This window comes from Musca domestica, unplaced genomic scaffold (assembly GCF_030504385.1).
Source record: "Musca domestica strain aabys unplaced genomic scaffold, Musca_domestica.polishedcontigs.V.1.1 133, whole genome shotgun sequence".
NCBI lineage: Eukaryota > Metazoa > Arthropoda > Insecta > Diptera > Muscidae > Musca > Musca domestica.
This window is the reverse complement of record NW_026712178.1, coordinates 122,145-139,146: the sequence shown is the minus strand read 5'-3', so window position 1 is coordinate 139,146 and position 17,002 is coordinate 122,145. Positions and strand designations below refer to the sequence as shown.

The 17,002-nt window shown below is 35.6% G+C and overlaps 1 protein-coding gene across 1 annotated transcript; it reads left to right on the top strand.

The window, feature by feature from the left end:
• The first annotated feature begins 553 nt into the window (after nucleotides 1–553).
• Nucleotides 554–12,532, top strand: LOC105261947 (COP9 signalosome complex subunit 7). The gene is made up of 4 exons (XM_059118824.1): nucleotides 554–599; nucleotides 711–979; nucleotides 6,076–6,223; nucleotides 12,384–12,532. Exons 1-4 carry the CDS (start codon nucleotides 554–556, stop codon nucleotides 12,386–12,388), a joined length of 468 nt encoding a protein of 155 aa, XP_058974807.1. The 3' UTR covers nucleotides 12,389–12,532.
• Nucleotides 12,533–17,002: the final 4,470 nt, after the last annotated feature.

Sequence of the window (17,002 nt, the reverse complement as noted above, 5' to 3'; positions counted from 1 at the left end):
TAATAAATGGGGGGTTTTCCCTGTTTTTTTTACGATGTGGTGTCAGATATTCCAAAAAAGGGAAAAAATATTTTAAATGGCGCCCAACGTGGGATAAAAAATTAAGAATGCAAAATAGTCCCAGGTTGGATAATTTGTAACATGTTCTGATGATTTTATGATTTTGTGCAGATATGATGGCCCAAACAATTTTGTTATTATCAAATGGCGCCCAACGAGGGTCATTGACATTTCTTTTGAACAAAAAAACCTTGTAAGAATTAAAAAACTATTTTCTACTACTCCTTTGCTTCCATTAAATGCTTTGCTCAATTGGAAATGTTAAATTGAAAGCAAACCACTTGCTCTGACAATCGAAAAAAATTACAAAGAATATGAAAGCAGGCTACTCAATTCAGGATACTTGCAACATCAACAACAGCTCTAAAACCTTACACCTCCCTCTCTCTCTCTCTCTCTCTCTTTAGCCATTACCATTACAATTCAATTCATTGGGAATTGGTATTTTTTTTTTGTTTTGTTTCTTGTTGCTTTTTTGCATCCAATCAAACACATGCGTCCCCATCAGCCGCATCACATTCATTTGTCGACCGAGAAATGTGTGTGTGTGTTGTTATCCTTTTGCGAAAAGGATAACCTTGCTGTATGTACTTTATATCTCTCGCTCTCTACTAATAATCCCATATTGTTTCATTTTGCATTTAAGTGAGTACTACATATATGTGTCTGTGTGTGTTTTTTCTCTCGTTTCATTGCAGATATTATTCATGGAAAGCTGTTCCAGAATAATCGCTTTCTGGAAATCGATTATGCCCAGGGTCGTGATATACCACCCGGTTATACAACAAAGATTGCTAAAACCCTACAGGATTGGGTCGATTCATGTGATGCCATTTCCAATTGCATTGTCGAACAGATAAAACATGCAAATGCCGAGAAATCAAAGAAGCTGGATAATAAAAAACAAATTGAACAGAAGGTAAGGTCAAACAAAAAAATGGTGCTGATGTACTGTGTACTACTGTACGGATATGTTTTAATGCATTTTTTAAGAGTTTCTTAAGTTTTATTTTCGAGGGCCCTTGAAAGATTTTGTAAAGATTTTTTGGGGTCTCCTTAAAGACCTTGTCACAACAATTTCTCAATGAATTTTTGAGGTGTCCCAAATTTTTGAGACCTTCCACGTGGATTTTTAATGAATTTTCATAGCCTACTCACGGCCTTACCACGTGAATTATTCAAGAATTTTTGGGGCAGACTACAATTTTTTACTCCTAAATTTTCAGAGATTTTTAGGCATTGAATTTGGTTTTTAAATAATTTTTGAGGCCTTCCCTTCAGGTCTTTTAAAGTGGATTTTTTTTAATGTTTATAGCCTTTCTATGTGGATTTTTTAAAGAATTTGTTGAGGTATTCCTTTAAGTCATAAGTCTAGGATTTGTTTAGCCTTTCCTTCAGGTCATTAGGCTAGGATTTTTGAGGCCTCCATTCAGGTCTTTTAACGTGGATTTTTTTAAAGAACTTTTGAGACCTTCCTTCAGGTCATTAGGCTTGGATTTTCTAAATATTTTTTGAGGCCTTCCTTCAGGTCATTGGGCTTGGATTTCCAAAAGTTTTTGAGGCCTTCCTTCCGGCCCTTTATCATGGATTTTTTAAAGAATTTTTGAGACCTTCCTACAGGCCTTTTAACATGGATTTTTTAAAGAATTTTTGAGGCCTCCGTTCAGCTTTTTAAAGTGGCTTTTCGATATGGATTTTTTAAATAATTCTCGAGGAATTTTTAAATACCTTTTCCGTGTATTTTTGGGGACTCCTTAAAGGCCAAGTGGATATTTTAAAGATTTTTTAAAGACGCCTTAAACTCTAATCTGCTTGAACTTTTTAAGCACATCTAAAATGCAATTCAGAGATCCATTAAAGATTATTAAGGGGGGATTTTTAAGGAGATTTAGGATACGCTTTAAGGGCAATTTTAAAGAGTTTTAGGATACCCTTTGAGGGCCGTACTACATGGATTTTTAGAGAATTTTTCGGTACTCTACGAAGGTCCTACCGTTAGGATTTTTTAAATAATTTTTATAGACTCCTTAAGGCCTTACGGCGTGGATTTTCCCATCAAAACTCTTAAATAGTTTTTGGATACCTCTTAATTACCTCGTCACGTGCATTTTTTTTAAATGTTCGGTACTCCTTAAGAGCTTTTCCAAGTGTCTTTGACATTTTTGGGGAAAACTTAAAGGCTTTTCTGCGTGGATCTTTAAAATAATGTTTTGAGGCCTCTTAAATGCAATTTAGCGAAGATTTTTAAAATAATTTTTAGAGACTCCTTAAATGTTGTTTTAGGATACCCTTTACGGGCCGTTCTACATGAATTTTTTAGAGAATTTTTCGGAACTGCACGAAGGTCCTACCGCTAGGATTTTTTAAAGATTTTTTATAGACTCCTTCAAGGCCTTGCGGCGTGGATTTCCCAATCAAAATTTTTAAAGAGTTTTTGGAGACCTCTTATGTTTTTTTAGAGAATTTTTCGGAAATTATAAACCTACCCAACCGCCATAAAACGTTGATTTTTTAGGGAAAGAAAACATGAATTTTTAAGGATTTTTTAATCCTCCCGGAAGCTCGGAAATCGTGAGGCTCCCTATAATCCTAAGAAAGTGATTTTTTTAAAGAAAAGAGAAAATAACATAGACTTTGTTTTGAAGAATTTCAGTCCTCCCTAAGACCACAAAACGTTGATGTTTTTAGCATTTTTCAAGCCTCCTTCTATGCCTTTTTTGAAGAATTTTTAAATCTTTTTTTCAGACCTTAAACATAGATTTTTTAAACAGTTTTAAAGCCTCCATCGAGCCCTTAAATGTGGATTTTAAAGTCTTCCTCTAACTTGCAAACACCTGAAACTCAGGAAATGTGTTTTTTAGAGGACATCTAAGGCTCATAAAACGTATTTTTTTAAGATTTTTTTGGTTCTCTATAGACCAAAAAATGTTTTTTTTTTTTTTAAGATTTTTCTGAGGCCATCCTATTGCCCTAAAACGTGGATTTTTTTAAGATTTTTCTGAGCCCAACCTTTGGCCCTAAAACGTGGATTTTTTAAAGATTTTTTCTGAGGCCATCCTATTGCCCTAAAACGTGGATTTATTACAGATTTTCCTGAGGCCATCCTATTGCCCTAAAACGTGGATATTTTAAAGATTTTTCTGAAGCCATCCTATTGCCCTAAAACGTGGATTTTTTAAAGATTTTTCTGAGGCCATCCTATTGCCCTAAAACGTGGATTTTCTAAAGATTTCTGAGGCCATCCTATTGCCCTAAAACGTGGATTTTTTAAAGATTTTTCTGAGGCCATCCTATTGCCCTAAAACGTGGATTTTTTAAAGATTTTTCTGAGGCCATCCTATTGCCATAAAACGTGGATTTTTCAAAGATTTTTCTGAGGCCATCCTATTGCCCTAAAACGTGGATTTTTTAAAGATTTTTCTGAGGCTATCCTATTGCCCTTAAACGTGGATGTTTTAAAGATTTTTCTGAGACCATCCTATTGCCCTAAAACGTGGATTTTTTAAAGATTTTTCTGAGGCCATCCCATTGCCCTAAAACGTGGATTTTTTTAAAGATTTTTCTGAGGCCATCCTATTGCCCTAAAACGTGGATTTTTTTAAAGATTTTTTCTGAGGCCATCCTATTGCCCTAAAACGTGGATTTTTTAAAGATTTTCCTGAGGCCATCCTATTGCCATAAAACGTGGATTTTTTAAAGATTTTTCTGAGGCCATCCTATTGCCCTGAAACGTGGAGTTTTCAAAGATTTTTCTGAGGCCATCCTATTGCCCTAAAACGTGGATTTTTTAAAGATTTTTCTGAGGCCATCCTATTGCCCTGAAACGTGGAGTTTTCAAAGATTTTTCTGAGGCCATCCTATTGCCCTAAAACGTGGATTTTTTAAAGATTTTTCTGAGGCCATCCTATTGCCCTGAAACGTGGAGTTTTCAAAGATTTTTCTGAGGCCATCCTATTGCCCTAAAACGTGGATTTTTTAAAGATTTTTCTGAGGCCATCCTATTGCCCTGAAACGTGGAGTTTTCAAAGATTTTTCTGAGGCCATCCTATTGCCCTAAAACGTGGATTTTTTAAAGATTTTTCTGAGGCTATCCTATTGCCCTTAAACGTGGATTTTTTAAAGATTTTTCTGAGACCATCCTATTGCCCTAAAACGTGGATTTTTTAAAGATTTTTCTGAGGCCATCCCATTGCCCTAAAACGTGGATTTTTTTAAAGATTTTTCTGAGGCCATCCTATTGCCCTAAAACGTGGATTTTTTTAAAGATTTTTTCTGAGGCCATCCTATTGCCCTAAAACGTGGATTTTTTAAAGATTTTCCTGAGGCCATCCTATTGCCATAAAACGTGGATTTTTTAAAGATTTTTCTGAGGCCATCCTATTGCCCTGAAACGTGGAGTTTTCAAAGATTTTTCTGAGGCCATCCTATTGCCCTAAAACGTGGATTTTTTAAAGATTTTTCTGAGGCCATCCTATTGCCCTGAAACGTGGAGTTTTCAAAGATTTTTCTGAGGCCATCCTATTGCCCTAAAACGTGGATTTTTTAAAGATTTTTCTGAGGCCATCCTATTGCCCTGAAACGTGGAGTTTTCAAAGATTTTTCTGAGGCCATCCTATTGCCCTAAAACGTGGATTTTTTAAAGATTTTTCTGAGGCCATCCTATTGCCCTGAAACGTGGAGTTTTCAAAGATTTTTCTGAGGCCATCCTATTGCCCTAAAACGTGGATTTTTTAAAGATTTTTGCCTAAAAACATGAATTTTTAAAGATTTTTCTGAGGCCATCTTATTGACCTAAGACGTGGATTTTTTAAAGATTTTTCTGAGGCTATCATATTGCCCTTAAAAGTGGATTTTTTAGAGATTTCTCTAAGGCCATCCCATAACCCTAAAACGTGGATTTTTTAAAGAATTTTCTGAGGCCATTCTATTGCCCTAAAACGTGGATTTTTTAAAGATTTTTTCTGAGGCCATCCTATTGCCCTAAAACGTGGATTTATTACAGATTTTCCTGAGGCCATCCTATTGCCCTAAAACGTGGATTTTTTAAAGATTTTTCTGAGGCCATCCTATTGCCCTAAAAAGTGGATTTTTTTAAGATTTTTCTGAGGCCATCCTATTGCCCTAAAACGTGGATTTTTTAAAGATTTTTCTGAGGCCATCCTATTGCCCTAAAACGTGAAGTTTTCCAAGATTTTTTAGGTCATCTTGTAGCCCTAAAATGTGGATTTTTTTAAGATTTTTCTGAGGCCATCCTATTGCCCTAAAACGTGGATTTTTTAAAGATTTTTCTGAGGCCATCCTATTGCCCTAAAAAGTGGATTTTTTTAAGATTTTTCTGAGGCCATCCTATTGCCCTAAGACGTGGAGTTTTAAAGATTTTATAGAGGCACATCTACAATTTATCACAAATGCTAATTATTTTAATTGCCAAATATTTGCTATTCAATTATTTATTAAAAATGTTAGGCATTTTTGAAATCTAGTTTCAGGCTATTTTTTTATTTAAACAAATCACAATTTATCTGCAGATTAATTTTCAAATTTTGGCAATTGAAAAAAATTTATCCATCTTTTAATAAATCATTCTTTAAAAATTCACTCTCCACATTGGGGATTTATTTAATGAATTTCTAAAGCATACTTTCAGGCTAATTTTTTAATTTAAATCAAATCGCAGTTTATCTGCAGATTAATTTCCAAAAATTTAGCCATTTAAAAAAGTGACGATGTTTTTGTCAATCATTCATTAAAAATTCATTCTCCACAAATTGTGGCACTTCATGGCGAAATTACAGCCACTTGAATGGCTGGGATTTCATAGACAGACACCCACACTCATCATTTCATCGTCGTTCGTCATACCTTATTAATTTAATTAAAACTTTGTCACTGATTTTGTTTTAGGCGAATGAGAATAATGCCTGGGAGTTAGCCAAACCTATTTGTTAAACAGTCAGTCCAACCATTCCGCTAAACATTGCTAATGCTCTTCCCCATCTCTTCTTTTCTTTTCAGATATTTAATTTAAAGAAAGTTTTCAAAACTCAAATTAACGACAACGATGATGCCATGCAAATCGATTCACGGGAAACAACAACCTCATCCACCAGCCAGGAGGCAGCGCGCAAGAAAAGTTCCAAAGTTAAGCCATCACGATCTGCGGGTAAGTTGGACGAAACGGGAAAAAAAAACTTTCAAATTCACTTAAATGTTAATTCAATTGGTGGAGGGGTGGGATGGGCGTAGGAGAAGGTGGGAGGGTGTCCATTACAATGTAAAAAGGTGCAATGTGTTTGCATAGAAAATAACTCTCGCCTACCTGCCCACCCACTTTTCAAACTCTCGCTGGCAAAGTCAACAATCAAGGATGTTCGGCGCCCAACACTTGAACACTTCAAGTTTTGCTGCAGCACTTTCTGACAGTTCTGACAATGCTGGGCACTGCTGCATCAGTTTCAGTCAGTCCGTCAGCCACCCAGTCGTCATTCATCCATCAAATGCCATGATGAATACCCATTAGAAGCTACTGTTGTTGTTTGCCATTTGAATAGATTTCCCAGCCTTGTGGCTGGCCATTGGAGGGAGTTCCAGGAAAGTCTGCTGATGGTGGCGTTGATGATATTGCATCTGCATGAAGCTGCAGCCATTTGTTGCTTTCTCCATGGCGGCGGGTACTTTTCATCATCAATATTAACGGCATTAAGTTGGCGATCCTTGAAGTTTATTCAATGAAGCGTGCATATTTTCCAAACTAGCTCTTAATTTGTTTTCTTTGGCATCGCCAAATTTGCCGAATTGATTTTTTTCTGTTAAAAGTTTTGAGGAGGTGTAGGAGTCTTCTCTCTAAATTGCAGCAATTGATTTGTAAGCGGGAGAAAGTTAGGAATTGAGTGATTTGGGAAGGGAAGGAAACTAAGGGAAGTTTTTCCTATAAAACCCCAAAATAAAAGACCAAATATTTTCTCTAGGAAAGTAGCAAAAAATAAATCGTTATAGAAGGACAAAAAGGCCGGGCTGAGCTTTGAATACCCTTACCATTTGGAACGAATTTGGTAATTTACAAAAAAATAAAATTTGAAACAATTCCGGTCAATAATGTCACTAAAATCATTAAAATACCGGAAATAGGTAGATACCATTATATGGGGGGCGAAGACGTGGACCTGCACAGACAATTTTCTGTCTCAGGCTGTAGTATTCATTACGAACTTCAAATACCAAATTTGAAACAATTCCGGTAAATAATGTCGCTAAAAGCATCAAAATATCGAATATCGGGAGGTGCCACTATATGGGGGCTATACGACGATATTCAGTAGTATCCATTACGAATTTCAAATACCAAATTTGAAACTTTTCCGACGAATAGTGCTTCTAAAATCATCAAAATATCGAATATCGGGAGGTGCCACTATATGGCGGCTATACAGAGGCGTGGACCTGCGCGGACAATTTTCTGTCATAGGCTGTAGTATCCATAACGAACTTCAAATACCAAATTTGAAACAATTCCGATGAATAATGTCGCTTAAATCATCAAAATACCGAATATCGGGAGGTACCGTTATATGGAGGCTATACCAAAACGGGAACCTACATGGCCCAATTTCAATAACAAAAGTCCTGCAGACATAATACACATTTGAGTAAATTTTTATCAACCTACTTCATTTCATTCGGAAGCTAGAGTGATTTCCACAGACGGATAGACGGACGGACATAAATCGACATAGAATCTTATGCTGATCAAGAGACTATATATACTTTGTGGGGTCTAAAATGTATATTTCGAGGTGTTCCAAACGGAATGTCAAACTTAATATACCCTCCATACTATGGTGGAGGATATAAAAAAGATTTATTTTTAGATGATTAAAAAGTTCGGTTTGGAGAAGGACCTTAAACGATTGATAGTGGAAGATACACAAGACCCGAAGTCCTATTCCTATAAGAGACCAAAGGCATCTGCTCAAAAACGACGAAAAAGAACTTCTAATGAAAGTCAAAAAGAAGTTTTATAAACGTTGCAAGAAGTCGAGGAATGAAACACGTCCGCTTCGTTAGGGTGTAATTTCAATTCTAGTTTTTATTTAAAAATAGGTTCCTTAAGTACTACTGATACTTATCTAACTTAACCTAATTATTCTTATCTATTCTAATATTGAATGGAGAACATTGCAGGGCTGCTTGCCATTTCATTCAAGTGGTCTTGTACATACAGGGTGAGATGAAGAAACTGCAACCAACTTCAGACTGCCTTTATTTCTAAGCCACTCGTCCGATAGCTGTTAAAATTATTCCAGTGACAGTTCGTTGTATTGTTTACAAGCGAACAAAAGCATTTTGGTGAGAATTTTCCGGAAAAAAAAATTATTCGTGATGGAATTCAAGCATGATAGAGTGATTTCTTTAAATTTTGCCTGAAAACCACAACTGGCTATCGTTGGAGCACTCCAGCATTTAAATGTGAATTAATCTTTTGTGTCTCGTACCATCGCCCGTTACCGTGATACTGGTAGCGTAACCCGACGCCAAGGAAGTGGACGGAAGAAAACAGCAACATCAGCAGAAATGGTTCGAAAAGTAAAGAAGCGACTTGAACGAACACCGCATCGCAGTGGCCGAAACATGGCTCGTGAGCTGAACATATCGCAATATGCCGTCTGGCAAATATTGAAAAATGAATGGAGCTCGGGGTAAAGCCATTGAAACACCAAAAAGTGCAAGAAGTTACACCTCAGCAGAAAGAAAATAAGCTCAGAAGAGCTAAAGAGTTGCTTCGCTTGGCCCAAAAGTGGTGAACTGCCGAATTTGGTTTTTTCCGATGAGAAAACATTCGTTGTCCAGCAGTTTGTAAACAAACAAAATTATCGTGTTTACTTGCCAAAGAGGTCAGCTGAAAACTGAAAATGTGCACCTTCGGTTGGCCACCTGAACTGAAGCGTCGGCCATGGTGATGATGTGGGCCGCCATAACAGCCGATGGTTGCTCTTCGCTCTCCGCTCGTATTAATCGATCGTGGCATCAGAATTGATGTCGAATATTATCGCGAAAATATTCTAGAGGGATTATTAAAGCCATGGCCATTCCAACAGGACTCAGCACCATCGCTCTCAGCAGGCGCCACCAAAAATGGTTACAAAATGAGGTTCCTCGCATCAACTCAATCGCCGGCCATGGTGATGGTGTGGGCCGCCATAACAGCCGATGTTCGCTCTCCGCTCGTATTAATCGACCGTGGCATCAGAATTAATGTCGAATATTATCGCGAAAATATTCTGGAGGGTGTATTAAAGCCTTGGGCACGCAAACATTTTGGTCGCAGACCTTGGACATTCCAACAGGACTCAGCAGCATCGCATTCAGCACGCGCCACCCAAGAATGGTTACAAAATGAGGTTCCTCGCTTAATTTCCAACGCACAATGGCCGCCAAAATTTCCGGATACCAATCCGTTGGACTATTGTGTCTGGAGTATTTTGGAAAGCAAGGTTGCCACTAAAAAATACCAAAGTGTCGATCACCTCAAGCAAGCACTTCGTCGGAAATGGGGCTAAATACCGCAGATCAACATTCGGGCAGCGTGTGATGGTTTCATTGGCCGTTTGAAGTCCACATTTCGTGCCAAAGGTGACCAATTCGAACAAATCTAAACTTATTCTAATATTTGATGCTATTTCCGACATTTTTTGCTTTCATTCAATGAACTTTTAAAAAAAAATGTAAAATTATGGCGTTTGACTTTGTTGCAGTTTTTTTTATCTCAACATGTATTCTTATCTATTCTAATATTGAACGGAGAACATAGAAGGGCTGCTTGCCATTTCATTCAAGTCGTCTTGTACATCTACTGAGCGAATCGATATCTCTGCGTGTGGGTCATAACCTTTATCACAACATCACCAAATTGTTCATGTGTGGTATTTTATATCGACTGGGAAATATGTAATTTTAGAATATTTATTGTCTATTGCTAGATTTTTTTTCAGAGCCTCAACCGCCCTAAAGCATATGTTGTCTAAACCTTGCTAGGGAAAAAGGAAAGGTTTTCTTATTAGAGACTTAAAACATTCTCTTATCAAAATTATATAAGTCTGAATATGTCTTCTAAAAATGGTCTCCTTCTAGGGGACGAAGAAGGACTTTTGAATATGGAAATCTTTATCTTTATTTTTTGTTTATTTTTTTTAAAGTAAAAATTTCCTTTTAAAATTATAAAAAAATTATAAATTATATTTTTGTTAATGTTATATATTTATATTAAGAGGTCAAAATTAAATTAAATCACATTCATTGTTATTAGATAAAATACAAAAAAAAAAAAAAACATAAATAAAAAACTAAATTAATTCATCTGCCATTAGTAGTCGGGTTTTAAGTTATAACCTAGAAAACTATTAAAAAAACGCATAAAATTATTATCTTGTAAGATAGCCCTTATTTTTAATCACTTTTGAAGGGCGATTTGGCGTATTCTTAATGCATTTTAGTAAATAATCAACTCCGATTTTATTCCATTCTTCTTGAAGCCTCTTTTTAAGATGATTTTTCGAAGAAACTGGCTTCTCACGAACACGCCGATCCAAATGATCCCACAAATTTTTAATCGGATTCATGTCGGGTGATTGTGATGGCGTATTTATAATTTTTGGGCAATTGTATAATAACCATTCACGGGCCACGTGGGCTTTATGCTTAGGGTCATTGTCTTGGTATAATTTAAATGTAGACAAAATACCCACTTTTTCAGCAGATTGCTTCAAAGTGTCTTTCACAATTGTTAAATAAGACTCCTTATTCATTATAGCATCAATGAAAACAAGGTTTCCCACTCCTTTCGCCGATATGCATCCCCACACCATGACACTTCCACCTCCGTGTTTTACTGTTGGAGTGATATTTTTCCCTTTCAGTTCCTCATTCGGTTTACGCCAAACCATAGCCTTCCCATCACTTCCAAAAATGTTAAATTTGCTTTCATCAAGGAAAATCACCAAGATACATCCTTCTGAATATGTTCCTTCGCAAAATTGAGGCGATTTCTTCTATTGACCAAATTCACAAAGGGTTTTTTTTTTTTGAGCCACTCGACCGTTGTACCCTTCTCTTTTTATTATGCGGCGTACAGTTAACTCAGAAATTGATTTTTTTAATTCACTAAGCACTAAGTCGCGGATTTACTTTTATTTTCCTGACAATATTGCGTTCTTCCATCTTGGTTAGATTTTTGGGCTGGCCAGTTTGTTTCTTAAACTCAATTCTACCCTCATTTTTGTACCTTCTGACGATATCACCAATCGTATTTTGTTTTATATTTAACATTTCAGCAATTTCTTTATACTTTTTTCCATTTTTGTAATGTATAATTTCCAATTTTCTCAAATTTGGCGGAGTATTTTTTCCGTTACGACCCATTGTAGTTTATAAGAGACAAAAAATAAAAGGAATGCTGTTTATGCACGTGTTTAACTTTTTTGTGTTATGTTAATGCGTGATTCCCCACTTTCTACAGAAAACATGCAGCATTGAAGATTTACAGCGTTGTATTTGCGAGTTAGGGGAAAACCCGAATATTAATGGTGCACAAATATGTTGATATTTTCCGAATTGGTCGAATTTTCTATGTTAAAGTAAATATTACGAAATAGATTATGAGTTAATTTTTACCTCTAAATATGTATATTTCACTACATAAAAAAATAGATTTTTTAAAATCTAAATAGAAATTTCGACTTACAAAAAAAAATCAATAAAAAACCGAATATTAATGGCATTAACTGTATGTCTTAATTTGGAGCTTCTGAAACATTTTTTTATGTCTCCAGTTTTTTTTTTGCAAACTTATCACTTCCTTTTTCCCTTTGCAAATGTATTTCTTCTCTGCTTCTCACTTTGCAGATTGATTGTGCCACATGTGATATTTCTTTATGAGTCTTATTAATTTTTGACATTTTGCTTGGCATTTGCGATTTTTTTTGCTCCCTGTGACCTTAAGGATAATATGGGATTTAGATTTACTTAAAGCGAGAAAAAAAAAACAAGGAGAAAAGGAAGCTTCTGTGACATTGAAATATGGGTGTTGTGCTCCATTTGACTGTGTCCAAAAATACATATTATGGTATTTGACCTTTAGCGTGAGATAAAGTCTTATACAATTTGTTATCATATGCCCTGCAGCGTTTTTTCCGTATTTTTTTTTCTCTCTCTCTTAACTTATTAACTTTGACTTTATTCGCAGCAAAATATTTAGATTGGGGTGGTGCTGTGGCGAAAAATTTATTTTATATTTTCTAAGTTTGCCCTTTTCTTCTCTTTTTTTCCAGTTTGAAAGGATTCCGGTGACTGGGTGCGGAATACTAAGTGTGTCGCTGAAATGGACTACATCTCGATTTATGAATATTCAAATTATGAACACGCTCGCTCATCCAATATAATTTGCCAATAAAATATCATTTTTGGAATTTAATTTAAATGCAAGGCCGTTTTGTTTCTTTTGGAGATGGATGCAGTTGGCAACGGCTAGGCAGGCATTTTATGAAAAAACGAATCAATTTTTGTTCTCAATAAATTTTTTACAAAGAATCAGCGACGTTACAAATTAAGGCAAGATTGCTACATGTGATAATGCTAAACAGCAGATTGGAGACATGAAACTTGTTGTTGGAATATATTATCAAAGGGTTAAGGTAATTTAAGATTTAAAATATTTCTATTTCAGTCTAGGTCAGAGGAGACTGGACCAGTTGGCAAGGGCCATGAGACGGCCATATAAAAAACGAATCAATTTTTGTTCTCAATAAATTTTTTTACAAAGAATCGGCGACGGTATAAATTAAGGCAAGACTGCTACATAAAATAATGCCAAGTGGCAGATTGGAGATAAGAAACTAGTTGCGGAATATGTTATCAAAGTGCACTTTAAGACGGCCATATGAAAATCGAATCAACTTTTGTCCTCAATAAAATTTTTTACAAAGATTTGGCGACGTTATAAATTAAGGCAAGACTGCTACATAAAATGATGGCAAGTGGCAGATTGGGGATAATACAGGGTTGCCCATATTCGACGGACCTTTGGGCCCATTCCAATCGACAAGGCTTGTCCGCAGGCAACATTCTTTGCGTCAATTGAATTTTGTACGGGAACAAATGCAAACCAATGCGAATAATCCGTTGTAAAGTGGACCGAGCCATGCCCAACTGCTGAGAACGGCGTTTTTGGGATGTTCTTGGGGACCTCTCAACACTGGCTCGTACGGCAGCGATATTCTCGGCCGATCGCCTTGGTCGACTTTTATATGGCCTCTTCGGATTAGAAAGAGCTTTACCAGTCGAAAATTTTTCGTATAAACGCTTAATGGTGTTCTTAAAAGGCGCACTTCTCACATTTTTATTTCACAATTGACTTCTTCTGTTGAATGTAAATTTCAACTATTTAATGGAGATAAGACACTTGTTGTGGAATATTTTATCAAAGGGTTATTTAAAATTGGGAATATTTTTCTAGTCTAGGCCAGCGGAGATTGGGAAGTTCCATGCACCCAACCAGACTAGACTACAAGTTTCGCTGTTGGTTAGGGAACCCATAAGGCATATTAGATGCTATTATTAATGGCTATGATGGCTAGGAGACGGGATATGAAAAACAAATTAATTTTTGTTCTCAATAAAATTTTAAGAAAGAAATCAGATAAAATAATCTCAAGTGGCAGATTGGAGATCAGTAATTTCTTGTTGAAAGATTTTATAAAAGGGTTATTTAAGATTGGAAGTATTTTTAGGCTATGTCAGCGAAGATCAAATCTAGGCATGTCTCACGCATCCAATTAGTAGGCGATGCAATTTACTGTAGGTAAGGGACCAATTGGGCATATTAGATGCTATTTTCGTAGCTAGACGAAGACCCTATTTGGAAAGTTTCATAAGCGAATTAATTTGAAACTTTTTTCATTCCGATTTTGTCTTTAATTTGACTTAAGAAACCTATTTCAGGTTTCAATCCTTTTCTAGTTTTAAGTTTTTATTCTTCTAATAATGACCACCATAATATTGAAACCCCGATCTTAGCCTCTGTTGACCCAGGTCAAAAATGAAAATCGATTTTTAGGTAGTTTTAGGTCGAAGGTAGAATTATTTGTCCATTGAAAATTCTGAATGTCGAATTTTGCCCTTGGAAACGTATCCTTAACATAGTTTAAGCCTAGCAGTTTTTTAATTACAGAGCTTAAATTCAAATGTATTTCCCCATTCGTATACCCTCATCCTTATGGCTAAAGAGGGAATATATCATTTGATACGGCCAAAATGTGCCTCATCGAAATAACAGTTTTTGACCCTAAGTCTCTTTCGACCAAATCCGTTTCACGACATTTGGAGTCGATCTAGCGATGTCCGGCCGTCCGCCTGTCTGGATGGTGAGCATGATAACTCTCCGACTTGATCCAACCTTAGTACATTGTCAAACTTAGATCGAGTTCAGAGACGGGCAACATCGGTCCACTCCTTCTCTCTCCTCACCTAAAAAATAACGACATTTTCAAAGAAAATATTTTACTGCACAAAAAGCGAAAGAATGATGATGGCTCCAACTTTGCAGATTCTAATATCTGTATCAGTGCTACGTCAGGTGCGAAAATGGACAATATCGGTCCACTCTATGAAGTTCCACCCCCACAAAGGATTAAATTTGAATTGAATATCCACGAGGCTAATAAAATGCAAAATTAACATCCGATTCCATTCAGACTTGGCAAATCTTAATATTTCCATAAGAACAAGATCTCCTATAAAGATGGCAGAGATCGGATCATTTCTTCTGGCACCTGCTCCACAAAGGGTCAATGTTTGGAATAACCAAAACGATCATAAAATTCGAAATAAGCATTCGGTTCTCTTCAAATTACACACATCACAATATTTTGAATTAACCCAAGGTCTGGTGTGAATGTGGAATATATCGGTGAACTCCTTCTGGTACCTTCCCCAAAAAGGTTCAAAATTTTGAATATCCATGAAACTCAGAAAAAGCAAAATTAACATTCGATTCCATTCAGACTTGGGGAATGCCAATATTTCTAGGAACACAAGATCCGTTACAAAGATGGTAGAGATCGGACTATTCTTTCTTGTACCTACCCCATGTATGGTTCAAGATTTTTAAAAAACAAAACGCTCAAAGAAAGCGATATAAGCATCCAACTTTCTTCAAATTTCCCACATCCAAATATTTTTGTTAACACAAGATCTGCCCAAGCCCTTTTGGTACCTCATGCACAAAGGTTCACAATTTCCAATACCTATATCTGTCATAACTTGCGAAACAGGTCGGCGATTCTTTACAACTTGACATCTGTAAATATTTCTCTTGACCAGAAACCTGATATGAATATATAATATATCGGAATTTATAATTTCGCAAAATATAGGATATAAATATTCAATTTTTATTCTTCTTCTTCATTTTTTTTTAACTCAATGACACTTGTTCTAATTTTCTTCGTCCTGAAATACTTCATAAATTTACTATTTTTAATTTTTCCCAAAATATTTTAAAAAAATTTTCCTAACAATTTACACATGAAAAACTTAATTAAACTAAGTTTTCAATTCCCAAAACAAATTTCCATAATTTCTCAACTTCAAAATAACATCACAAATCATCCATTTTTGCCCCCTTCAGAAATTGTCTCAATTGCCATTTAGGCTTCATAGTAGCACATAGACATTTCTCTAATTCGCAAAACTTTTAATAGCACTTAAACAATTTTAATACTATCCAATATTTTATAGAGTTGTACGGGCACACACACACACACACAGATATCTATAAATGCATATGTGTGCCAAGCAATTTTCCCCCAAAAAAAACTGATATTAGATCTTTGCTGCTGTTGGAAAAAGTTTCGGCTCTTTCTCTGTTTTTGCCATTTTCTGCTTGAGAAATTTCCTATATTGCAGTGTAATTGAGTTGTAGATTTTTTTTTTCAGCTGCTAGAAAGGATTATGGAAAAGGGTGGTGGAATTGGAATTTGTTGAAAATGTCAAAGAATAGGAGGCAGGACATTTTTGGGGAAATAAAATTTGAAGTGCCAAGCATGATGTTGGACAGGTAGATTTTTTGGATTGTCTCGAAAAAATTCTTGGGGAATGTTCCATTTATTTGGTATCTCATGACGATAAACTCGGATACCCATGCTCGTATTTTAAAACCTATCTGAAGATGGTTATGGTGGACCAGCTAAATTTCCAGATTCACATTTCAAACATCATCACCACAAAATGACCGCATGTATTTTCAATTTCTTTGTTCACTTTCGATTTTATAATCCAATAAGGTATTACGTTCAAAAAGAAAGGACAAAGGGTGGTGATTGGAATTTGTTTAAAATGTCAAAGAATAGGCGGCAGGACATTTTTTCGGAAAAATAAAATTTGAAGTGCCAAGCATGATGTTGGACAGGTAGATTTTTTAGGATTTTCACGATAAAATCCCTAGGGAATGGTCTATATATATTTTTTCGGGGGATTTAGAGTATTGTTAAAGAAGTGTAATACGAATCCATGTTGATCTATTTATTTAGAATCACAAAAATATTCTTTAAGAACTAACTATTATTATATGTCTAAATCTATATTATAAAAATCGAAAAAGTTCTGACATAGGTGACCAACATGGGTTTTTTTCCACAAGATTTTTATGGAAATATAAAATTTTAAGTGCTAGGAATGATATTGGACAGCTAGGCTTTTTAGGATTTTCTCGATAAATTTTCTAGGAAATGATCCAATTTTTGGGCGAGTTAGAGTATTGTTTTGGTCTTAAGTCTCTTAAGTCTTAGGTCTTTCTAAAAAAACAAAAAGGGAATTTTTGGGAAAGGATGTTTTTGAAAAAACTGCAATTTGAAGTGTTAAGAATGATTTTGAGCATCTGGCCTTTAAGGTT

Bases quoted from the DNA above. Each gene is read 5' to 3' on its own strand.
- LOC105261947 (XM_059118824.1), top strand. From the start codon at position 554: ATGCGTCCCCATCAGCCGCATCACATTCATTTGTCGACCGAGAAAT. The intron at 600-710 runs GTGTGTGTGTGT...CATTTAAGTGAG, and splicing joins TCATTTGTCGACCGAGAAAT to TACTACATATATGTGTCTGT. The intron at 980-6,075 runs GTAAGGTCAAAC...TTTTCTTTTCAG, and splicing joins AAAAACAAATTGAACAGAAG to ATATTTAATTTAAAGAAAGT.